This window comes from Mobula hypostoma, chromosome 9 (assembly GCF_963921235.1).
Source record: "Mobula hypostoma chromosome 9, sMobHyp1.1, whole genome shotgun sequence".
NCBI lineage: Eukaryota > Metazoa > Chordata > Chondrichthyes > Myliobatiformes > Myliobatidae > Mobula > Mobula hypostoma.
The window spans coordinates 147829244-147855556 of NC_086105.1; the positions used below are offsets into that span (position 1 = coordinate 147829244).

Here is a 26313-nt window from a genome sequence, read left to right on the forward strand (position 1 = left end):
GTACTCCTGCCTTCCCACTACTGTACTGACTCCCATCCACTTCTCTCAAGGATGCTGATGAAGAAAACTGCGAGGCTCCCCACCTGCATTTTACCAGAGCACCATTGAGAATGGGAATTGCAAGGCAAGACCCTGCAGTGGATTGTGAGGAGTGCTGAGGGAATCGTCGGTGTCATTCCCACCCTCCCCCAACCATTCAGGACATGTATTAGAAACGTTATTTCCATAGAGCTCTCAGCATTATCGAGGACCTCTCCCATCCATCCCACAGTCTCTCTGACCTTCTACGGTCAGGTAGAAGGTACCGCAGTATAAGAATGAGGACTGTCAAGCTGGGTAACAGCTTCTTTCCCCCAGACTGTGAGACTTCTGAACACCCAGCTACCACCTAGTAGGTATGACAGCACTAGTGGCAGTAATATTGTTGTTTATTTAATCATATGTAATATATGCACTGTCAACTTGTACATCCATAGAATATTTATCTGTTAATATTATTTTAGATGCTGTATGTGATATACGTACTGAGTTTTGCACCTTGGTTTTGTTTGGCTGTATACATGTGTACCGAGTTTGACACCTTGGTCTCGGAGCAATGTTGATTTGTTCAGCCTTATACACGTGTACGGTTGAGTGACAATAAACTTGAACAAGCCCACAACGTCAGGCTTGTGCCTCTGTGGAAGATCAGAGAAATGCTAATGGTGTAATCAGACAGAAGTGGAAGCAATACCTGGGAATCTGCAGAATACAACCAGGTGGACATTTATATTAAAAAGGACCATGAAACAGGAGCAGGATTCCTACTCCCTGTGCTGAGATAGAATGTAATTGTGTAAGTGACCAGAACTATAAGATGGTACAATGATAGTGGGGACAGAGCATACACACCTTCACACCACAGTAGTGCAGGTAATGCCAGGGCTCCTCCGCCTGTTTCTTCTGTAGGAACTCGTAGGACTGAATCCGACGCTGGCGAGCCTGCTCGGTCTCAGGACGTGAGAAACGCACCTAAAGGTAACACAATAGCGTGTCGGGTAGTAGGCACAATTATTTTTAGATGTACAGTGAGGTCCCACAGAGAGAAGCCCAGCAGATGAGAACGATCAGGGTGGCACAGAGTGTAATGCTTTACAGAGCCAGTGCCCGGATTCGACCCCTGCCGCTGTCTGTACGTTGTGACTGCGTGGCCTTCCTCTTGCCGCTCCGGTTCCCCCCACATCCCAAAGACGTACAGGTTAGTAGGGTAATTGGTCAGATGGGTGATTGAGCCACACAGGCCTGTTTGGACAGAAAGTCCCGTTACTGTGCTGTACCTTTAAATAAATATAACAAACAACCAGAACACAGAACTACATAAAGTAACCAATAAAATTACCACACAAAAACCACTAATAAACAGAACTACAGCACGTTACAGGTCCCATGGTCAACAATGTTGTGCTGACCCTTTAACCTACCCCAAGATTAATCTAACTCTTCCCAAACCCATAGCCTCCATTTTTCTATCATCCATCTGCCTCTCTAAGAGTTTCTTAAATGTCCCCAATGTATCTGCCTCTATCACCACATTCCACACAGCCACCACTCTCTGTGTAAAAAACCTTACCTCTGACATCCTCCCCATACTTTCCTACAATCACCTTAAAATTATTCTCCTCATATTAGCCATTTCTGCCCTGGGAAAAAGTCTTTGGCTGATCAATGCCTCATTTCCTTGACCTCATAGAGCAGGGGTTCCCCACCTTTTTTATGCCAATAACACTGACCATTAACTGAGGCCCATGGACCCCACATTCGGAATCCTTGGCTTTACAGTGACATTACATTAGTTTACTTTTTACCCTTGGTTATTAAAACCAGAACTCAACCACTTGATTGTGAAAAGTGAAATTTTAAGGCTTTGTAGAGTTGAGTACCCCTACAGAGGTGGAGCACAAGGCCCACTTACTGTGATCTGCTTCACATCATCTTCGGCTTCATCCTGGGAAGAATCACCAGCTGCAGGAGAACAGGTCATATTTACTCATGGGCTTGAAGACCGCAAGACAATAGACAATAGGTGCAGGAGTAGGCCATTCAGCCCTTCGAGCCAGCACCACCATTCACTGTGATCATGGCTGATCATCCACAATCAGTACCCCGTTCCTGCCTTCTCCCCATATCCCTTCACTCCGCTATCATTAACAGCTCTATCTAACTCTTTCTTGAAAGCATCCAGAGAATAGGCCTCCACTGCCTTCTGAGGCACAGCATTCCACCCAACCTCTGGCAACTGTGGAGGCTGTGGCAAGGCAAGGGTTAATGTCGTGGCAAGGCTAGATCACAGTCAGTCCTGGCAAGAAAGCTCTTTGAAGAGCATCACTTCCCTTTTTCACAGCTGCAAACCGGAGCCATTTGGTATCCAGAGAAAAAATAATAGCATAAGGATTCAAGGTTCACAAACCAACTGTGGGACAATTGTCGGTTTGTACCTTCTGCTGACTTTTAACACCTCCATTCTGAATGGTGGCAGGGTGGAGATACATCTCGACCACAGGAGGGTCTCCTTCCCTGCTCACCCTGATCAGGGTCACGTTAAGCCATGGGAGCAGGTGGTGGATGGTCGTACGAGCAGCCAGTGCAGATCACAAATCCAGGTTATGTGACCACTGACACCAGGCAAACAATCTCAGAATTGATAGTGGCTGGCGTCACCCATCTTGTGAAGACACTGCCCAGAGGGCACAATAGCAAAACAACTTCTGTAAAAAAGTTTGCCATGAGCAATCATGAAAAGACCATTATCGCCTACATCATACAACACGTCACATAACGAACGATTGTGAATGACTATTGATCTTGCAAGTAAGGATTTCAAACACAGTTTACCAAATGGTCAATATTCATAACTGCTGGTGAATTTGGTATAACAATGCCATTTCTCTGTTCAGATTTCAGTCCTGTTTGGTGACAGGGACCGGGATATTTTCCTTGTGCACAAGTAAATGAAGAGTGATTGAGGAATGAGCACGAGTTTTCAGAATCTGGTTAACCAACAGCAGATAAACATGCGTTCACCTCCGTCACTCATTGACAGAAAATTTTAAAAACCAAAATAAGCTTTGTTCATAATAAAATAAATTTACAAAAAAAAAATAGACAGCACCTTTTCATTCTTATATTCGTAGACAACACATTCAGGGTTAAACTACTTTTTTAAACCAATAACACAGTAGCCACTCATGTGGCCCCCGGTATGGTATAGTGCTATAATGATTGAGGGGCTTCCATACCAAACCTGGCCCCTCCTGTACAATATGGAAGAACACTATAACATGGTCATTCCCCACCGAAGCATGGAGAGAACAGTTATGATGATTTTGAGGTTCACTGGTGACTTGCAAAACTAGCCGTATGACACATACTGTCCAGGCAGAGTGCTCTGGACCCACACCATCCTCACCGTACAAATATCCCCTTTACTTACTATCCAATTCTCCTCATTCTGACATTGGAAGGTTCAGAGAAGGTTCACAAGAATGATTTTAGGAATGAAAGGTTTATTATATAAGCAGCGACTAATGGCTCTGGGCCTGTACTCAATGGAGGCCTAGAAAGAGTGGACGTAAAGAGGATAGCAACACACATTAAAGTTACTGGTGAACGCAGCAGGCCAGGCAGCATCTCTAGGAAGAGGTACAGTCGACGTTTCAGGCCGAGACCGTTCGTCAGTTAGTCCTGAGGAAGGGTCTCGGCCCGAAACGTCGACTGTACCTCTTCCTAGAGATGCTGCCTGGCCTGCTGCGTTCACCAGCAACTTTGATGTGTGTCGCTTGAATTTCCAGCATCTGCAGAATTCCTGTTGTTGACGTCAAGAGGATGTTTCCTTTGGTGGGGAGTCTAGGACTAGAGTACACAGCTTCAGAATAGAAGGATGTTCACTTAGAATGGAGATATGGGGAGTTTCTTTAGCCAGAGGGTGGTGAATCTGTAAAATTCATAGCCACAGGCAGCTGTGAAAGCCAGGTCACTGGGTGCATTTAAGTCGGAGGCTGACAGATTCTTGATTAATCAGAGCATGGAAGGTTACGGGGAGAAGCAGGAGAGCGGGGTTAAGAGGGAAATGGATCAGCCATGATGAAATGACGGAGCAGACTCAGTGGACCAAATGGCCTAATTCTGCTAAGCCACATGTGAAAGACAAGAGCCGGACTTGGGCGGCAGAGGCTGTTTGAGGCAAGCCATTGGGAGCATTTAATAGGCTGCGGGAGCTCATCTCCACTATCACCCCTGGCTCCAGCAACCTTAAGGACACTAAGTTACTATAAAACTTGAATATATAAGCAAAACACTACAAACCACTTTCCCCTTTCCCAATAGGCAGAAGATACAAAGCCTGAAAGCGTGTAGCACCAGGCCCAAGGATGACTTGCACCCCACCGTTATGTCTATTGAGTGATCGATGAAACGGACTCTGTTCTCACAATCTACCTTGTTATGAGCTCGCAATGCACTTTCATCGCAACTGCGGCACTATTCTGTATTGTTATTGTTTTACCTTGTTCTACTTAAATGCATCGTTGTAACAAAATGCACTGTACCGATGGCACGCAAACAAAATTTTTCATTGTACCATAGTCATGTGACAATAATAAACTAATTTCCCAGTATTCGGGATAGGAGTTAAATACTGGTCTTGTCAGTAACTCTCACAGACTAAAAACGAACAATTAACATCAGGAGGCAGGAAGGAAAGCCTTTCTGCCTTTCAAGAGCACAGCCTCCACCGGATCCAGGAACCTTTGGAATACTGACTTCCCACGCTGCTGCTCTGACCCTCTGCAAGGTGTCCCACAGCAGCATCACCCACCCGTAGGCCGAGGCCGACCCACCAGACAGCACCACTCACCCCGACTCCTACCTTCATTTGCTGCCTCCCTTTCCCGATGCTTTGCGTCCGCTTTGTCCAGGTAGGAAAAACTGGGTCTCATCTGAAGCATTCCATGTAACGGGGTGACATGTAGCTCGCCTGTTGCACAACATTAGGAGAGAAAACTTATCCAGGGTACTCACACCAGGCACTCTCTCAAAGACAGATGCTCGAGCCTGACATAAAGGGAGCGGTTTGACAGGCTACAATTTCATTGCTTAGAGAGTGGACACTGAGAACTGGTCTTATAGAGATGCATAAAATTGTAGGGGACAGAAATAAGGTGACACACATCAAAGTTGCTGGTGAACGCAGCAGGCCAGGCAGCATCTCTAGGAAGAGGTACAGTCGACGTTTCAGGCCGAGACCCTTCGTCAGGAAATAAGGTGAACTGTCTTTCCACAAAAGTTAGGGAATCAAAGTTCAAAGTAAATTTGTTATCAAAGTACACTTATGTCACCATATACAACCCTGAAACTCATTTTCTTGCAGGTAACCATAGTAAATTTGTAATAGAATAACATAATACAATACAGGTGCCCCCCGCTTTACACCACTTCGCGTTTTACCAGAGACCTACATTAGTACCTGTCTTTGCTAACCGAAAGAAATCCCGAGGATTTTTGCTTTTATGAAAAAAGGCGCCTGCTTTGAACTTCTGTTTACCCTGAGAAAGACTACCATGACCGTGAAGCCTTGCGTGGGCAGGTGCGTGGGCATGCGTGTAGTTGCCTTTTTTTTTAGGTTTTATGTGCTATTTGGTATGATTTGGTAGGTTATTTTTTGGGTCTGGGAACGCTCAAAATTTTTTCCCATATAAATTAATGGTAATTGCTTCTTCACTTTACGCCATTTCGGCTTATGAAAGGTTTTGTAGGAATGCTCTACTTTCGGATAGCGGGGGAAACCTGTATATGAAAAAACGCACGTCCAAATAGCGCCAGAAAAAGACAACAAACTGTGCAAATATGAGAAGAGAGGAATAATAATAATTCACAAATAAACAATAAATATCGAGAACATGAGATGAAGAGTCCTTGAAAGTGAGTCCCTAGGTTATGGGAACAGTTCAGTGTTGAGGGAAGTGAAGTTGAGTGAAGTTATCCTCTTTGGTTGAGGAACCTGATGGTTGAGGGGTAGTAATTGTTCCTGAACCTGGTGGTGTGAGTCCTGAGGCTCCTGTACCTCCTTCCTGAAGGCAGAGGGGAGAAGAGAGTGTGGTGGTGAGGGTTAATGACGTTGGAGAACTGGAGGGCATCAGTTTAAGGTGAGGGGGGAGAGATTTAATAGGAACATGAAAGGCGTTTAAAAAAATACACAAAGGGTGATATCTCAGCTGCCAAAGTGACTAAAGCAGATACAATAACAGCTTTAAAAGACAGTTGGACAAGTACGTAGATTTAAAAGGTCCAGAACAGGGTTCCCAACCAAGGGTCCACAGACACCTTAGGGTAAGGGTCCAGGGCATAAAAAAAATTGGGAACCCCTGGTTCAGAGGGATGAGGGCTAAATGCTGGCAATGGGACGAGCTTTTTGGGGGCATTTTGGTCAGCATGGACCACTTGGGCCAAAGAGTCTCTATCCGTGCTGTCTGACTCTAAAAACAGTGCCACGGGAACTCACCAGCCAAGTGCCAACACTGACTGGAATCTCAAGTCAAGTCTATTGTCATTTCCACCATAAGCTGCTGGTACAGTACACAGTAAAAATGAAACAACGTTCCTCCAGGACCCTGGTGTTACATGAAACAACACAAAACTACACTAGACTATGTGAGACAGCAGAAAGCTACAGTAGACTACGTAAAACAACATAAAAACTGCACTAGACTGCAGACCTGCACAGGACTACATAGAGTGCACAAAACAGTGCAGGGCAGTACAATAATTAATAAACAAGACAATAGGTACAGTAGAGGACAAATTACAATATAATAATAAATGATGTAGATGTCAGTCTAGACTGAGTACTGAGGAGTCTGATGGCTTGGGGGAAGAAACTGTTGCACAGTCTCGTCGTGAGAGCCTGAATGCTTCAGTACCTTTTGCCAGATGGCAGAGGGAAAAGAGTTTGTGTGAGGGGTGTGTGGGGTCCTTCAGAATACTGTTAGCTTTGCGGGTGCAGCGTGTGGTGTAAATGTCTGTGATGGCAGGAAGAGAGACCCCAATGATCTTCTCAGCTGACCTCACTATCCGCTGCTGGGTCTTGTGATCCGAGATGGTGCAATTCCCGAACCAGGCAGTGATGCAGCTGCTCAGGATACTCTCGATACATCCTCTGTAGAATGTGGTAAGGATGAGGAGTGGGAGATGGACTTTTCTCAGCCTTTGCAGAAAGTAGGGACACTGCTGTGCTTTCTTGGCTATGGAGCTGGTGTTGAGGGACCAGGTGAGATTCTCCGCCAGGTGAACACGAAGAAATTTGGTGCTCTTAACGATCTCAACGGAGTAGCCGTCAATGTTCAGCAGAGAGTGGTCGCTCCCTGCTCTCCTGAAGTCAACAACCACCTCTTTTGTTTTGTTCACTTTCAGAGACAGGTTGTTGGCTCTGCACCAGTCTGTTAGCCGCTGCACCTCCCCTCTGTATGCTGACTCGTTGTTCTTGCTGATGAGACCCACCATGGTCGTGTCATCGGCGAACTTGATGATGTGGTTCGAGCTGTGTATTGCTGCACAGTCATGGGTCAGCAGAGTGAACAGCAGTGGACTGAGCACACAGCCCTGGGGGGGCCCCGTGCTCAGTGTGAAGGTATTGGAGATGCTACCCCGATCCAGACTGACTGAGGTCTCCCAGTCAGGAAGTCCAGGATCCAGTTGCAGAGGGAGGTGTTCAGGCCCAGTAGGCTCAGCTTCCCAATCAGGTGCCGAGGAACGATTGTGTTGAATGCTGAACTGAAGTCTATGAACAGCATTCGAACATGTGTGTCTTTTTTGTCCAGGTGGAGGGTGGTGGCGATGGCGTCGTCTGTTGAGCGGTTGGGACGATACGCAAACTGCAGCGGGTCCAGTGAGGGAAGGGGCAGCAGGGTCTTCATGTGCCTCATGACGAGCCTCTCGAAACACTTCATGACGATGGATGTGAGGGCAACGGGACCGTAGTTGTTGAGACTCACATATCCATCACTCAGACAGCCTGTGTCCAAGTCGCCTCACCGTCAGAGGGGAAAACAATTCAATGTAATGAGTTCCTTTTCACGCGGCTGCTGACCAAGCGCAAGGCATTGCACTGTGGGACGTTAAACCGGGGCAGGACTTGGACAGTAAGTGGCAGGGCCCTGGGGAGTGTGCAGAACGGAGAGACACTGGAGAACACAGAGACAATGGGGAGTGGGTACAGTTCCCTGAACGCGGTGACATGGTGTTGAAATTGACATCTGGCACAATCAGGGCATAAATCATCGGTAAGTGCTGGAGTACAGTTCTGGTCACACAGCTATGGCAATTATATCATTTGTACAAAGGAGATTCACTGAGACGTTGTTGGAACTGGAGGGCCTGAACTATAAGGAGACCCTGAACAAACTGGGACTGTTTTCCCTGGAATGGAGGAGGCTGAGCGATGACCTTATAGATCAGGGGCTCCCAATCTGGGGTCCACAGACCCCTCGTTTAATGGTAGGGGTTCAATGACATGAAAGGGGTTGGGAACCCCTGCTCTAGAACTTTATAAAATCATGAGGGGCATAGATACTGTGGATGTTAATAGTTTTTTCCCCAAGGTAAGGGAGCCTAAACTAGACGGCACTGATTTAAGGTGAGAAGGAACAGATTTAGAGGAGGCATCAGGGGCAGGATTTTCCACATAGTCTGTAAGGAGTTTGCATATTCTCCCTGTGAACACGTTGGTTTTCTCTGGGTGCTCCAGTTTCCTCCCATATTTCAAAGACGTGTGTGTTAGAAAGTTGTGAGTACACTACGTCAGCGCTGAAGCATAGCGACACTTGCCGGCTGCACCCAGCACTTCATCGTTTTACCCTGAAAAACCAAAAGCTACTTGTGAACAGAGACTGCTCACAGGATCTTGAAATCGACCCACACCCGCAGCCATGACTCTATACCTGGCCCAGGGATAAACCTGAGGATTATTGGTGTCACAAGTACAAGACTAATCCAATTCCCTCACCTTTCCTGTAGATGGCAGCAGCGTAGCGGGAGGTGTTGACGACAGACTGGATCGAAGAGAAGACTTGTTTGTCCATGAGTTTCCTGGAGACGAGAAAAGTGCAGCCAAGATTTACATCGGACAAGGTAACCAGGGCTACATCAATGTCACAAGGTCCAAGAATCTAGAGGTTTACTAAGTTGAGCTTTATTTTCTTGTAGGCATTTACAGTCAATAAAGAAATAATCAAATTATTGAAAAGCAAAGACCGTCAAACAACCAATGTGCAAAACAGCAAATTGTGCAAATAAATATACTGAGAACAAGTTGTAATGAGTCCTCAGAAGTGAGTTTGTAAGTTGTAGAATCAGTTCAGATTAGAGGTAAGTGAAGTTATCCATGCTGGTTCATGGATAACATGGAAGCTTGTCAAAGTTTTTGGTGACATGCCAAATAGATACAAACTTCTAAGAATGCGCTGCCATGCTTTCTTTGTGATGGCACTTTATGTGCTGAGCCCAAGCCAGATCCTTGGATAAGTTAACGCCAAGGAACTTAAGGCAGCGATTTTCTCCGCCTCTGATCAAACTGGAAGAGGGAGTGTGAAATCACCAGCAAGGTTGATGCAAAGTGCAGACAGACCAGGGGTCTCCAGCCTGGGGACCACAGATCCCACAGTTAACGGAATGGGTCCATGGCATAAGAAGTTTGGGAACCTGAGCTGGGGTAAAGCTTACCCGTTGCTGCAGGAGGAACTCTGACATGGTAAAAGGGACACTCGAGCCAGTTCAGCACAAACAGATGCATCCACTGTGGGATGCACTGCCACTCGAAAGCTACAATCTGGACACTGAGGGGCAGGGTCCTACACAGCACCCACAAACACGTGAGGAGTGGGTTGGGGTAGCAGAGTAGTGCAGTGGTTAGTGTAACACTATTACACGCAGGCGACCTGGGTTCCTCTAAGGAGTTTCTACATTCACCCAACACTGGATGGGTTTCCTCCCATTTTCCAGACATACCGGTTAGAAGGTTAATTGGTCACATGGATATAATTGGGCGATGTGGCTCGAAGGGCTTGTTATCATCTAAATAAAGAGATAGTTTTTAAACAGGGCACAGGCGAGGGAGGGGGATGGTGCTTTGCACACAGAATAAATGAAGTGGATGAAACCTACAGGTGACAGCAGAATAACAAGAATGTACAGAAAAGCATGTGATGTTTTGTGTTTTATATATACTTCTATGACTAAAGTTTTGTTTTGGAAATTCTCCTTAGTCAAGTCATCTTCAGGAGGCTAAAGAAACCTCGTATGTCCCCTTTGATCCTTGCCAATTTTTAATCAATGCACCATCCTATCTGCACAACGGTTTGGTACAGCAACTGCTCTGCCTGTGACCACAAGAAACTACAGACAGTGTGGACACAGCTCAGGACAACACAGAAACTGGCATCCCCTCCACGGATTCGAGGCAGATTTACCCCACCCACCCCGGGCGTTCTCTCTTTTTCCCCTCTCCCATCGGGCAGAAGATACAAAAGCATGAAAGCACATACCACCGGACTCTAGGGCAGCTTCTACCCCACTGTTATAAATCTCCTGAATGGACCTCTTGCACGATAAGATGGATTCTTGCTCTCACCATCTCTGCACTTTCTCTGTGGCTGTTACACTTTATTCTGCATTGTTATTGTTTTACCTTGTTCTACCTCAATACACTGTGTAATGATCTGATCTGTATGAACAGTATACAAGACAAACTTTTCATTGCACCTTGGAACATGTGACAATATATTCTACCTCAATGTGTTGTGTAATCACCTGATCTGCTTGAACGTTATGAAAGACCTGAGAATGATAAGCCTCACTGGGACTAATCGCTGTGACATTACTTACGTTGTATAGGTGCTCCCAGAGTCGTCGGTGCTGGCACCATCCACGTTCAGCGCTATCTGCTCCCCCTTGCTCCGACAGTAGTTGGGACTCATTGTGTCGATTGCCATTTCCACTTCCACCTACAGGGAAAGCCAGCAAACAGCAGGGGGATAACTTTGAGAAACAGCACAGTAGCAGGTCCTCATTCTCCCACAAGCCCGGGCCACCCAATTACACTGACGTGACCTATTAACCCACTAACCCTGTGGGAGGGAACAGCAGCAAACCCACACAGTCATGGGGAGAACGTACAAATTCCTCACGACGTACAATGGAATTGAAGCAGGCCACTGGCTCAGTAACAGTGTCACACAACTACACTGCTGTACCATCCACAGATCAGTAGCAGAGGAAGAGATGTATTGTACAGTGAGCCGGAGTCTCCCAACGAGAGTCCATAAGACACAGGAGCAGAAGTGGCTGATTTATTTTCCCTCTCCACACCATTCTCCTGCTTTCTCCCATAACCTCTGACACCCTTGCAACCTATCAACCACAGCTTAAATATGCACAATTACTTGACCTCCACAGCCATCTGTGGGAATGAATTCCACAGATTCACTACCCTCATGCTAAAGAAATTCCTCATTTGTTGTAAAAATTAAAACAAGTTCAAAGCATATTTATAATCTACACCGTATACAACCTTGAGATTCACCTTCTTACAAGCAGCCACAAAGCAACAAAAGAGAACAGAATCCACAAAAACCCACACAACCAAGGCTGACAAACACCCAATGTGCAAACAATAAAAAAAATAAAACAGATAACACACAGAACATGAACCAAGTCCCTGTGACTGAGTCTACAGCCACGGAGCCAGTTCAGCACTGGGGCGAGAGCAACTGGTCCAGGAGCCCGATGGCTGCAGGGCAACAACTACTCCCAAATCTGGCGGCGTCGGACCCGCAAGACTCCTGCTTCACCCGCCTGATGCCAGTAGCGAAATGAAGGGGAGACAGGTCAAATGCAGGCAGGAGGGACAGGCTCAGGAGGGGGATCTTGGCTGACTCGGAGAAGGGAATGGAACAACAGCTGGTCCTCCACCTTCGGACTCGACTCCTTTATCCTTTTAATCTGGTTCAGCGCTTAGATCGGCTAAACATCAGTTTGCTTTTGCTCTCGGACCCCGACCTTTCAGTTCGGGGGTGGGGGGGTCTTTGGGTTCTGCCCCAACAATGGCCAATGCGACAACCACCATACCTGCATTGCAGAGAGTCCAGTTAGCCAAATCCTTCAGGTGACCGCATAAACGGCAGATAGCACACCTCCGAAAAGAAAATTACAGGCTTCAAATTGCAGTGATTGTAGTCCAGAAGCATATTTAGTAGAATAGCTGGCAGTTTCATGAGCTTCCCACAAAATGCTGCTGTATGCTACCAGCACCATCTTGGGACACTCTTCTAATCCCAACCTGCGGTCCACAGACCCCCTGGTTAATGGTAGGGGTCCATGCTATAAAAATGGTTGGGAACCGCTGCTCTAGACTTTCCTGTGCAAAATGCTGCGTGGCCTGCTGATTTCCTCCAGCATTTTGTGTGTGTTGTTCAACTTTCCAGCACCTGCAGACTTCTCCTAGACTTTCCCATTATTGGAAACACCCTCTGCAACAGTAAAGTGACAGTAAAAGAAGAGACAGCAGCGGGACTTGGGAAGGTGGGGCCATGGTACCGTAGTGGTTAGCGTAACACTATTACAACACCAGAAACCCAGTTCAATTCCCACCGCTGTCTGTAAGGAGTTTGCACATTCTCTCTGTCACTGCATGCGGTTCCTCTGGGTGTTCCAGTTTCCCCCATACGGGTTAGTACGTTAACTGGTAATGTGGGTGTAATTGATTTCTTTGGACTGGAAGGGCTGTATCTCCAAATAAATTAAATTAATAACGATGGTGGCAGCTCCACTGAGGACGGGGATGTGAAGGAGGAGAACCAGAATTAATGTTCCACGCTGAATTCCAACGCGAGGGAGTAAAAACCTTTGCATTACAACTCCTCCGCAATGTAGAGACATGTGAATTTATAAGCCCAACGGCTTGTAGAAAGAAACTGTCCTGTAGATTGCTGGTCCTGGTTTTACTGCTGTGGTACCGTTTGCCAGATGGAAGCAGCTGAAACACTTCATGGTTGGGGTGACTGGTGTCCCTAATGATCTTCCAGACCTTCTTTATGCACTTGCAACTGTAAATGTCCTCAATGGAGAGAAGCTCACATCCACAGATGGGCTGGGCTGTCCGCACCACTCTCCGCAGTGTCCAGCGATCAAGGTTGGTGATGCAGCCAGTTAGGATGTTCTCAATGGTGCCTCTGAAGGCCTTGCGGATTTGGGGGATCATGCTGAACTTTCTCAGTTGCCTGAATTGGAAGGGACGCTGTTGTGCTTTTTTTTTTGCCACAAAACCAGTGTTTACAGTCCAGGTGAGATCTTCAGTGATAGGTATATCGAAGAACTCGAAATTACTCACCCTCTCAGACTTTAATTTTGAAGCGAAGCCCTGCCGACTTTTATTTTGATAGCACTGCCACCTTTAATTTTGAAATTCAGTTCAACCACATCAGAAGGGCAGCTATATTGTTATTTAGTAGAAATTTTTGGTCAGACCAAAGCACAGATACACAATCCTGTGTTGCCTTTCTTCCATTTGTGCCATCAAAATCATTGCCTTTTAACGGTTAATCAATTGCACAAGGAAAGCAGTACACCCGCTCCCCCCATCACTCAGAAAGCCCTGATCCGCTAAGACAACCTGCCTTTGAAATGTCTTAGCTATCCTCTCACTCCACTGGCCCAGAGGAGCTCACGCGAGCCCAGCTGAACAGTTACCTCTGCCACTGGCTGGGTAGGTCGGATGGGCAAAAACACCCCCTCAGCAGGGTCACCCACCGACCAGCAGGGCAACGGGATCATGGCAGAAAAGGGGACTCACCTTCTGCTGTTTAGGCTTTATCCTCGCGGACAAGTGGGTGACGTCATCGTACTTCATTGTAGCTGGACGCACCGGGTACTGCGGACGAAAGGAAGAATGTTGGCGGGGCAGGCTTAACTTTAATTTTAAAAAAAAGATGAAGGGCACAGAGAAGGGGCTCGACGAGACACACACCTGGAACAGGTAGAGCTTCTCGGCCAGACTCTTGGCTAGGTGCACATCGATCTGCAGAGAAAGGAGAGATGTATTACTGTGGGTGCTGGCAGATTGTACTCAACCTCTCCTGCAAGCACACTTCATTCCTTCCAGCAGCCACTTAAAACCAAAGCTCCTCTAATCCAAATAATTTAGCCAGAGGAGTGCCCACCCTCAAAATGGGGACACAGATCCTTTAAGGAAGGCGACTGACAAGTCAGAGCACTACAGCACAGAAACAGGCCCTTTGGCTCTTCCAGCCCACACCGAACTGTCACTCAGCCTAGTCCCCTGCACACCGAACTGTTACTCAACCTGGTCCCCTGCACACCGAACTGTTACTCAGCCTAGTCCCCTGCACACCGAACTGTTACACAGCCTAGTCCCCTGCACACCGAACTGTTACTCAGCCTAGTCCCCTGCACACCGAACTGTTACTCAACCTGGTCCCCTGCACACCGAACTGTTACTCAGCCTAGTCCCCTGCACACCGAACTGTTACACAGCCTAGTCCCCTGCACACCGAACTGTTACTCAGCCTAGTCCCCTGCACACCGAACTGTTACTCAGCCTAGTCCCCTGCACACTGAACTTACTCAGCCTAGTCCCCTGCACACCGAACTGTCACTCAGCCTAGTCCCCTGCACACCGAACTTACTCAGCCTAGTCCCCTGCACACCGAACTGTTACTCAGCCTAGTCCCCTGCACACCGAACTGTTACTCAGCCTAGTCCCCTGCACACCGAACTGTTACTCAGCCTAGTCCCCTGCACACCGAACTGTTACACAGCCTAGTCCCCTGCACACCGAACTGTTACTCAGCCTAGTCCCCTGCACACCGAACTGTTACTCAGCCTAGTCCCCTGCATACCGAACTGTTACTCAGCCTAGTCCCCTGCACACCGAACTGTTACTCAGCCTAGTCCCCTGCACACCGAACTGTTACTCAGCCTAGTCCCCTGCACACCGAACTGTTACTCAGCCTAGTCCCCTGCACACCGAACTATTACTCAGCCTGGTCCCCTGCACACCGAACTGTTACACAGCCTAGTCCCCTGCACACCGAACTGTTACACAGCCTAGTCCCCTGCACACCGAACTGTTACTCAGCCTAGTCCCCTGCACACCGAACTGTTACTCAGCCTAGTCCCCTGCACACCGAACTGTTACTCAGCCTAGTCCCCTGCACACCGAACTGTTACTCAGCCTAGTCCCCTGCGCTCCGAACTGTTACTCAGCCTAGTCCCCTGCGCTCCGAACTGTTACTCAGCCTAGTCCCCTGCGCTCCGAACTGTTACTCAGCCTAGTCCCCTGCACACCGAACTGTAACTCAGCCTAGTCCCCTGCATTGACGTGCATCAAGACCAAAGCCCTCCATAGCCCTCCCATCCACACACTTAAGCAGATTCCTCAGATGTTGCAATCACTGGCACTCGCACCACCCTCTGAGTGAAGTTTCCCTTAAATATTTCTTTCACCCTTAACCTATGACTTTCTAGTTCTAGTCTTGCCAAATGCCACGGGAAAAAACCCACTTGCATTTACCCTATCTGTACCGCTTAATTTTGTATACCCCTATCAAATCTCCCCTCATCCTTCTACGCACTAAGGAATGAGTAGACATCAACCACAACACTGGGAGAGATAAACCTGCTATTTTCACAGTGGTATATTTCACACCATTCAGCAGTAGACAGGGTATTAATCACGAAGGTAGCACCTCAGATGTCCATTGAAGAGAGCGAGATGTGAACACACAACCTTGCCAGACCAGCTCAACCGAGACTCCCACGGAGCCACAGAAATAGAAGCCGCAGACGCTGCGATTAAGAGATTAAGGGAGCTAGGGCTTTACTCTTTGGAGGGAAGGAGGATGAGAGGAGACATGATAAAGGTGTACAAGATAATAAGAGAAATAGATAGAGTGGATAGCCAGAGCCTCTTCCCCAGGGCACCACTGCTCAATACAAGAGGACATGGCTTTAAGGTAAGGGGTGGGAAGTTCAAGGGGGATATTAGAGGAAGGTTTTTTACTCAGAGAGTGGTTGGTGTGTGGAATGCACTGCCTGAGTCAGTGGTGGAGGCAGATAGACTAGTGAAGTTTAAGAGACTACTAGACAGGTATATGGAGGAATCTAAGGTGGGGGCTTATATGGGAGGCAGGGTTTGAGGGTCGGCACAACATTGTGGGCCGAAGGGCCTGTACTGTGCTGTACTATGCTGTACTATTCTATGTTCTATAAATCTGCCGCCACAAATGAAAACGCCGAAGGGACTCAGCAGGTCAGGCACATCTATGGAGGGAAATGGACCGTCAATGTTTCAGGTCGAGGTCCTTCATGCAGTCCTGATGAAGGATCTTTGCCCAATACGTCGACTGTTTATTCTCCTCCATAGATGCTGCCTGACCTGCTGAGATCCTCCAGTATTTTGTGTCGCTCTCAATTTCCAACATCTGCAGAATCTTTTCCATCTCCATTTTAAAGCACATTGCGGTCTGGAAGCATCGGTATATTTTTGGTTGAATGATTTTGTATCGAATGAACGTAGAACAGCTTATGCCGGTAATGTTGTGTCGACCTTTTAACGTATTCCTAACTCTTCCCTCCCTATTTTTCTTTCATCCATGTGCCCATCTAAGAGTCTCTAAAATATCCTTAATGTATCTGCCTCTACCACCCACCCTGGCAGTCTGTTCTATGCACCCACCTCTCCGCGTAAAAGACCTGATACTCACCTGCAATACTTTCCTCCACTCACCTTAAAATTATGCCCCCTTGTATGGTTACTTATGCCCCAGGAAGAAATCTCTGGCTGTCCACTCTTCACACTTTTCTGTATTGAACTCCATCTGTCACTTCTCAGCCCAGCTCTGCATCTCGTCAATGTTCTGGTGTAACCTGTGACAACCTTCTACACTACTGGTCACCAACCTTTGTAAGCCCAAGATCCCCTACCCCGGCCTTAGTGAAAAGCAAGATCGACCTACTAAGTCATTTAGACACACGCATGCGCCCCGGGGCAGAAGGGACTGGAAATGGAGCCCTGCAGCTCCGGAAGCAGTCTCTCTTTGCAGGCCGCTTTCCGTAGCGGGAGTGTTGCTATGTTACCATTACCTTAATTGGTATTACTTATTTTTATAATGCTCACATTAACACACCTTTAATTCTAAGTTTCATTATTTAATGCTATTTCAACACGAAAAATAAATGAATAAAAATTAACTGTTGCACTCAGTGTGATGACTGGGGCTGAATACTTTCTGCTAGATCCCTGAAAGTTTGAGACAGTCTGTGAGGTGTCTGTCAGTAAGACAGCTCCTCTACTTAGATTTAATAACTTTCATCTGTTGCAGCACAGTGCCCTCGCAAACCTCCTGACAGACTGAATATTTGAATGGACAGTTTCCTTTGTTAGACTGAATGTTGAATCTGCCACGTTTTTCAGGTGTTTTGTATTGGTAAACTGTTACTGAGACACTAGTATAAGCTTCAGAGGTACACAAGATAATGACACTGTGGCGACCCACTTTCTGGCACCCACGAACCGGCTCACGAAACAGCGCGCGCAGGCAGAGGGCCGGCAGCAAAAAGGGCGCCAGGCCATCTTCACCAGCAGGGGGAAAATCCCGCGCGCAGAAAGGGTCTGGGAATATGCATTCCCCACAGTAGTCCCGCCCAGGGAGGGCGGGAACGGGAAGGCTTTAAAGCGGGCCACGAAGTTTGAATAAATCTCTTTCATCGCAACTCTAACTCACCGACTCCGTGTGGTTATTCTAGCGCTGTGTGTAGCACATCGCTACAATTGGTGACCCCAACGGCCCAAACGATATTTGGACCAGAGATGACTGACGCTGCATCTGTTCACGCAGTTTCGTTAAAACTGCCAAGCTTCTGGACGCTGCGATCCCATTTATGGTTCGAACAAGCAGAAGCACAATTCCACATTCGGCAGATAACCTCGGAGTCCACTCGCTACTACTATGTGCTGAGCTCCCTCGACCAGGAGACTGCTGCACAAGTTGAGGAGTTTATACAGTCGCCCCCGGAGGTCAGCAAATACACAGCATTCAAAGCCCTGCTCATAAGGACTTTCGGACTCTCACGGCACGAACGAGCACGCCGCTTAATGCACCTGGATGGTTTGGGAGACAGGCCGCCGTCAGCATTAATGAACGAGATGCTGGCCCTGGCTGAAGGACACAAACCCTGCCTCATGTTTGAGCAGGCATTCCTAGAGCAACTGCCCGAGGACATATGCCTACTGCTGTCCGACGCAGATTTCAGCAACCCCCGGGAGGTGGCGGCCCGAGCAGATGTGCTGTGGAATGCCAGGAAAGAGAGAGGGGCATCCGTCACACAGATCACCAAGCCGCGTGCCCAACGACAGACCAGACCAGGCCCGGCAGCAGAGCCTACAAAACCCGGCGACGGGAGTGAGGAGCCCAACGAACAACGGTGTTTCTACCACCAGCGGTGGGGCACGGAGGCCCGCCGCTGCAGACCGCCCTGCAAATTCCCAGGAAACGCCAGGGCCAGCTGCCGCTGATGGCTACGGCGGCTGGCCATCAGGACAGCCTCCTGTACGTCTGGGACAAGCAGTCGGGACGCCGCTTTTTGGTCGACACCAGAGCGGAGATCAGCGTCTTACCTCCAACGAGTTACGACACCCGCAACAGAGAACCGGGACCCACCCTGAGGGCCGCTAATGGCAGCACAATACGAACCTACGGCACCCGCACGGTGCGGCTACAGTTCAGCTCCAGCCGGTTCACGTGGGACTTCACACTGGCCGCCGTGGCCCAACCACTGCTGGGGGCAGATTTTCTACGAGCCCACAGCCTGCTGGTCAACTTGCAAGGGAAGCGATTAGTCCACGCCAAGACTTTTCAAACGTTCTCCCTGGGTGAAGCACAGTTGCCAGCCCCACACCTGGACTCCATCACGCTGTCCGACGATGAATTCACCAGGGTCCTGGCGGATTTCCCATCAGTACTGACACCGCAGTTCACGGCAGCCATGCCCAGACACGGAGTACAGCACCACATCCCGACCCAGGGACCACCCCTCCACGCCCGTGCTCGAAGGCTTCCCCCGGACAAGCTCCGACTGGTGAAGGAGGAGTTCAAGAAGATGGAGAATTAGGGATCATACGACGGTCCGACAGCCCATGGGCCTCCCCACTTCACATGGTGCCCAAGGCAACGGGGGGCTGGAGACCATGCGGTGACTACTACAGACTGAACGAGGCTACAACGCCAGACCGCTACCCTGTGCCGCACATTCAAGACTTCGCAGCAAACCTACACGGCTCAAGGATCTTTTCCAAGGTAGACCTCGTCCGGGGATACCATCAAATCCCTGTACATCCGGACGACATCCCCAAAACAGCACTTATCACCCCGTTCGGACTTTTCGAATTCCTCCGAATGCCGTTTGGTCTAAAGAATGCCGCACAGACTTTCCAGCGGCTAATGGACGCGGTGGGACGCGACCTGGACTTTGCATTCATCTATTTGGATGACATCCTCATAGCCAGCAGTACTCGGCAGGAGCACCTGTCCCACCTCCGCCAGCTCTACTCCCGCCTGAGTGAATTCGGCCTTACAATCAATCCAGCCAAATGCCAGTTCGGACTCGACACCATCGACTTCCTGGGCCACAGGATTACTGAAGACAGGGCAACCCCGCTGCCCGCCAAGGTAGACGCGGTCCGCCACTTCCCCCAACCCAACACAATCAAAGGCTTGCAGGAATTCGTGGGTATGGTGAATTTCTACCACTGTTTCCTCCCCTCAGCAGCCCGAACCATGCGCCCCTTGTTCACTCTAATGTCAGGTAAGGGCAAGGACATTACCTGGAACGAAGAGGCCGCAACCACTTTCGTTAAAACCAAAGAAGCCTTAGCAAACGCCGCGATGCTAGTGCACCCCAGAACGGACGTTCCTACTGCCCTCACGGTGGACGCATCCAACACAGCAGTCGGTGGAGTGCTGGAACAACTCATCGAGGGTCGCTGGCAACCCCTGGCGTTCTTCAGCAAACACCTACGACCACCCGAACTCAAATACAGTGCTTTCGACCGGGAGCTATTGGCACTATACCTGGCAATCCGGCATTTCAGGTACTTCTTAGAAGGTAGGCCCTTCACTGCGTTCACAGACCACAAACCGCTTACCTTTGCGATCACTAAGGTGTCCGACCCCTGGTCGTCCCGCCAGCAGCGACATCTGTCCTACATCTCCGAGTACACGACGGACATCCGGCATGTCTCTGGAAAGAACAATGTCGTGGCAGACGCACTTTCCAGACCTACCATACAGGCCCTGTCCCAGGGGGTGGACTATGCAGCGCTGGCAGAGGCACAGCAGGCAGACGCTGAGATCCCCAGTTACAGGACTGCAGTCTCCGGTTTGCAGCTCCAAGACCTCCCCGTAGGCCCAGGTGAGAGGACCCTACTATGTGACGTAGCTACCGGCCAACCCCGCCCCGTCGTCCCAGCAGCCTGGCGCCGGCGGGTGTTCGAATCCATTCACAACTTAGCGCACCCCTCCATCAGGACAACTGTCCGGCTGGTCTCCAACAGGTTCGTGTGGCATGGACTGCGTAAACAGGTCAGTGAATGGGCCAAAACGTGCATGCAGTGCCAAACGGCCAAGGTGCAGCGGCACACCAAGGCTCCGCTGCAGCGGTTCAAACCCTCCCGCCGGAGGTTCGACCACATCCATGTGGATATCGTGGGCCCCCTGCCAGTGTCACGAGGAGCGCGGTACCTCCTAACTATGATAGACCGGTTCACCAGATGGCCAGAGGCAGTCCCGCTCACCGACACCACCTCCGAATCCTGCGCCCGAGCACTGATCGCAACCTGGGTAGCACGCTTCGGGGTACTGGCCCACATTACCTCCGACAGGGGCGCCCAGTTCACCTCCAGCCTGTGGTCGGCTATGGCCAGACTTCTAGGAACACAGCTACACCACACAACTGCCTACCACCCACAGTCGAACGGACTAGTGGAGTGCTTCCACTGTCACCTGAAATCGGCTCTCATGGCCGGCCTGGAAGGGCCTAACTGGGTGGACGAACTTCCCTGGGTCCTGCTCGGAATCCGCACGGCGCCCAAAGAGGATCTACACACCTCGTCGACTGAGTTGGTGTACAGCGCGCCCCTGGTCGTCCCAGGAGAGTTCATACCAGCCCCAAGGGGGCAAGAGGAAGAACCCACAGCAGTCCTGGACAGACTACGGGAGAGGCTCGGTAACCTGGCCCCCATACCCACTTCACAGCACGGACAGAGCCCGACCTGCGTACCCAAAGACCTGCAAAACTGTAAGTTTCTTTTTGTACGACGGGGCGGACACCGGGCACCGCTACAGCGGCCCTACGAGGGGCCGTTTAAGGTGATCAGGAACAACGGGTCCACGTTCGTGCTGGACATTGGGGGGAGAGAGGAGGTTTTCACGGTGGACCGACTCAAACCGGCCCGTGTGGACTTGGCGCAACCGGTCCAGGCTCAGGCACCGCGGCGCAGGGGCAGACCTCCCAAACAGAGGCTGATCCAGACTGTGGACATTGGGGGAGGTATCGCCGGTTCTGGGGGGGGGGGGGGGTTATGTGGCGACCCACTTTCTGGCACCCACGAACCGGCTCACAAAACAGCGTGTGCAGGCAGAGGGCCGGCAGCAAAAAGGGCGCCAGGCCATCTTCACCAGCAGGGGGAAAATCCCGTGCGCAGAAGGTGTCTGGGAATATACATTCCCCACAGTAGTACCGCCCAGGGAGGGCGGGAACAGGAAGGCTTTAAAGTGGGCCACGAAGTTTGAATAAATCTCTTTCATCGCAACTCTAACTCACCGACTCCGTGTGGTTATTCTAGCGCTGTGTGTAGCACATCGCTACAACACCACTGTTTTTTGTTTCCCAGTTCTTTTACATTTGGGGAATGTTGGAATTTAAAGGGGGAGAAGTATTGTAATGTAAGCATTATAAAGATAGGTTGATGCAGATTAGGATAATGGTTCTCCCGCTAGGGAGAGCTGTTTGCGGGGAGAGGTTGTTTCCGGGGTTGCGGGGTTTTGCTTCCGGTCTTTTCTGCGCATTTTTCCTTTTTTTGGGGATCTACTGTTTTATTCATTTATTTTTCGTGTTGAAATAACACTAAATAATGAAACATAGAATTAAAGATGCTGTAATGTGAGCATTATAAAGTCTCAAAGATTGACCGGTCGATTGCAATCGACCGGTTGGCGACCACTATTCTACACGATCCATAACACCCCCATCAAAACACACAGGAGCGAGCCTTGGTTGTAATTCAGTGGGAATCCATGGCCCAAACTCTTGTGGATAATGAGGACTGAGCATACAGAAGCAGTAAAATAGTGACATACAGTTGGAGATTGGGAACTGAGGGCATATCAGAGAAGCATGAACCAGGTGACCAATACAATACCAGAGGGCATCCATTTAAAGAGCTTGGAGGAAAGTGCAGTGACCGCATCACAGATAGGTCTTCTTTATACACAGAGACTGGTGAATGCGTGGAATGCACAGCCGAAGGTGGTGGTAGGGGCAGATACATTCACGACAATTAAAAGACTCGGGCACACAGAGGGAGGAGAAACGGAGGGTTCTGGGCTGTGTAGGAGGGAAGGGTTAGAACGATCAAGTAAAGTGGCAAGAAAGCGCAGCAGTTAGCACACTTTACAGTATAGCAGTTAGGTTTCAGTTCCCACCGTGGTTGGTAATGAGTTGTACCTGCTCCCTGTGACCATGTAGCTTTCCTCTGGGTGCTACGGTTTCCTCCCATATTCCAAAAACATACAGGTTAGGGTTAGTGAGTTGTGGCGTGCTATGTTGGCACTGGAAGGATGGCGACACTTGCAGGCTGCCACCAGCACATCCTCAGACTATGTTGCTCAGTGACACAAAGGATGCATTTCACTGTAAGCTTTGAAGATAAACGTTACAAATAAAGCTGATCTTTATGTAGGTTAGCACATGGTGGGCCAAAGAGCTCGTACTGTGCCGAGGCTCTAAATCTACAAGGAGCTGGGGACAGCATCTCCGCCGTTACTGAGAAAGCTCTAGAGGTTCACTCACCTCTTGTACAACTGGGTCATCGTCTTCGGTTGCCATGCCGACAAAGGAGCGCTGGACTGCCCGCTGCTGGCCGGTCTGTGCTCCCACACCTGGAACATTAGAAGCAGGTTGTTGGTAAGTTCGGCTCCTCATTTGCCCACTACCCTCCCCCAGCAGTGATCTCCAAAGCTGACCAGGTACCAGCCAAGCACAGCTCAGAGGATTCACCAAGTCAGCGGAACAGGCTGCTGCCGAGGAGCCTCTGAAGCTAATGTGCAGTCCAAAGGCAAGAGTGGTACTGTAACGTAGTGGTCAGCACAAGTGATCCCACCACAGTCCGTAAGGAGTTTGTACATTCTCCCACTGACCGTGTGAGATTCCTCCGGGAGCTCCGGTTTCCAGACATACAGGACAATGCGAATTGAGGGCAGGCTATGTTGGCACCAGAAGCACGGTGATGCTCGTGCGCTGCCCCCAGCACATCCGTGGACTGTGTAGGTCAGTGACACACATGATGCATTTATTGGTGTGTGTCAATGTACAGGTGATAAATAAAGACCATAAGATATAGGAGCAGAATGAGGCCATTTGGCCCATCACATCTGCTGTCATTTCATCATGGCTGATCCATTTTCCCCCTCAGCCCCAATCCCCCGCCTTCCCCCTGTAACCCTTCATGCCCTGACCAATCAAGAATCTATCAACCTTTGCCTTAAATATACACAATGATTTGGACTCCACAGCTATCTGGGGTAACAAATTCCACAACTTCACCACTCTCTGGTCAACAGATGGCCCTCTATTTTGAGGCTGTGTCCTCTGGCCCTAGACTCCCCCACCATAGGAAACATCCTCTCCATGTCCACTCTATCAAGGCCCTTCAACATTTGTTAGGTTTCAATGAGATCCACCCCTTATTCTTCTGAATTCCAGTCAGTACAGGCCCAGAGCCATCAAACACCCTTCATGTGACAAGCCCTTCAATCCCGGAATCATTTTCATGAACCTCCTTTGAATCCGAAATAAAATAAAGTGAATCTGTGAAAACAAATTGGATCTGGGAATACAGGTACATAATTTGTTGAAAGTGGCATCACAGCTAGAGAGGCTCGTAAAGAAAGCTTTTGGCACACTGGCCTTCATAAATCAATGTATTGAGTACAGAAGATATGACATTATGTTGAAGTCGGATAAGATGTTAATGAGGCCTAATTTGGAGTATTGTGTGCAGTTTTGGTCACCCACCTACAGGAAGGATGTAAACAAGATTGAAAGAGTACAGAGAAAATTTTACAAGGACGTTGCTGGGTCTGGAGGACCTGAGTTATAAGGAAATACCAAATAGGTTAGGACTGTATTCTTTAAAATGTAGAAGACTGAGAGGAGATTTGATAGACGTATACAAAATTATGAGGGGTAAAGATAGGGTAAATGCAAGCAGGCTTTTTCCACTGAGGTTGGTTGGGACTACAAATAGAGGTCATGGGTTAAGGGTGAAAAGTGAGAAATCGAAGGGGAACATGAGGGGAAACCTCTTCACTCAGATGGTGGTGAGAGTGTGGAACGAGCTGCCAACGCAAATGTGCATGAGCTCAATTTCTCCTGACCCTCATGTATTACCCAACAACTAAGGTTTTATGTAACCCATTGCATCTACAACTCCAAATAACTGTTTTGAAACGTTCACATCTAGGCAGCGTCATCATAACTCTTTCTCCATAGACCTCTTTAGTCAGCAGGTTTGTTACCAGTTAGAATTCATAACCAGGACAGATGAAGTAAGAAATGGGCTTTAATATCTCCTACATTGTCACGTGCTCAGGCTGTTGTGTTTTATTACAACAAGTAACTTCGGTCACTGCTGTAATGTAGGAAACACATCAATGCCAGCTCTCACAAACAGCAAAAAGCTAAGATCAGAATTAGGCCAATCGGCCCATCGAGCCTGTTCCACCATGGCAGATTTATCTCAACCTCATTCTCTTGTCTTCTCCCCGCAATCTTTGACACCCTGATTAATCAAGAATCTATCAACCACCATTTTAAATTTACTCAATGACTTGGCCTCCACAGACGGTTGTGGCAACGAATTCCACCACACTCTGGTGCTACTTTCCCACTATAGGAAACATCCTCTCTAGATCTTTCAATAAGATTCTCTTCATTAACTCCAGAAAGTACGTTAACCCTTTCATTCTAGGAATCATTCTTCTATTCCTCCATCTAATGTCAGCACATCCTTCCTTTGCTATGGGGCTCAGAAATGCACACAATACTCGAAAGGTAGTCTGGCCAATGACTTATAAACCTTCAAATGACTGGATAATTTGTTTTAGAAATTGCAGGCAGAAGTATAAATATTGACTTAAATGTAGGAGGGAATCACCTCAGCCCAAATCAAAAGAGTTTTGTGTACTTTTGTTTTGACATGGCAGGTACAACCGCCATTAAACCTCGCACTGACGGGGTTACACTCCCACAGTCCAACGTCAAAGCATTGGCCGAGATTTGCTGCTCTACTCTCAGGAGTTGGTCTTAAACCCGTGACCTCCCGTCTTTAAAATGTTCTTGAATCATGCCACAATGCCACAGCAATTTACTACTAGCCACCAAGAATATAGGGGTTAAATTAGTTAGATTTATTTGTCAAGTCAAGTTCAAAGTAATCCAAGTACATATACGTCCCCATATACTACCCTAAGGTACATTCTCTTGCAGGACATGACAAGAATCAAACAGAATCGAATTAATGAAAAACTACGTAAGCAAAGACTGACATCAACCAATGTGCAAAAGCCGAATTATGCAAATAATTTTAAAAAGTACTCGACACATGTACATGGACACCGAGTGAAACGTTGTCAATGACCAACACAGCGTGAGGATGTGCTGAGGGCAGCTCAGTGTTGCCATGTTTCCACCGGCAACATAGCACGTCCACAACTTACTAAGCCGAACCTGTACGTCTGTGAAACGTAGGAGGAAAGCAGAGCACCCAGAAAAAACCCACTCAGTCACTGAGCGACACACAAACTCCTAAAAGTATATATGAGTATTTAAGACCACGAGGGGCATAGCTATGGTGAAACAATGTAGCCTTTTTGCTGCACAGCTGGTATAAAAACAAAAGGCCATACATTTAAGATCAGAAACGAGAGACAG

At 48.6% G+C, this 26313-nt stretch overlaps 1 protein-coding gene across 3 annotated transcripts in view; it reads right to left on the minus strand.

Annotated features, from left to right (window-relative positions):
• Positions 1-26313, minus strand: part of polr3e (polymerase (RNA) III (DNA directed) polypeptide E) — a 75848-nt gene that overhangs the window by 45709 nt on the left and 3826 nt on the right. For all 3 annotated transcript variants that reach the window (XM_063059409.1, XM_063059407.1, XM_063059408.1), the window contains 8 exons: positions 23173-23261; positions 14051-14101; positions 13877-13954; positions 10912-11030; positions 9035-9117; positions 4904-5011; positions 1952-2001; positions 892-1011 (listed from right to left, as the gene is read on the minus strand). In XM_063059409.1, coding sequence (XP_062915479.1) covers positions 892-1011; positions 1952-2001; positions 4904-5011; positions 9035-9117; positions 10912-11030; positions 13877-13954; positions 14051-14101; positions 23173-23208 — 645 coding nt within the window. In that variant the 5' untranslated portion in view covers positions 23209-23261. The remainder of the gene's footprint in view (positions 1-891; positions 1012-1951; positions 2002-4903; positions 5012-9034; positions 9118-10911; positions 11031-13876; positions 13955-14050; positions 14102-23172; positions 23262-26313) is intronic.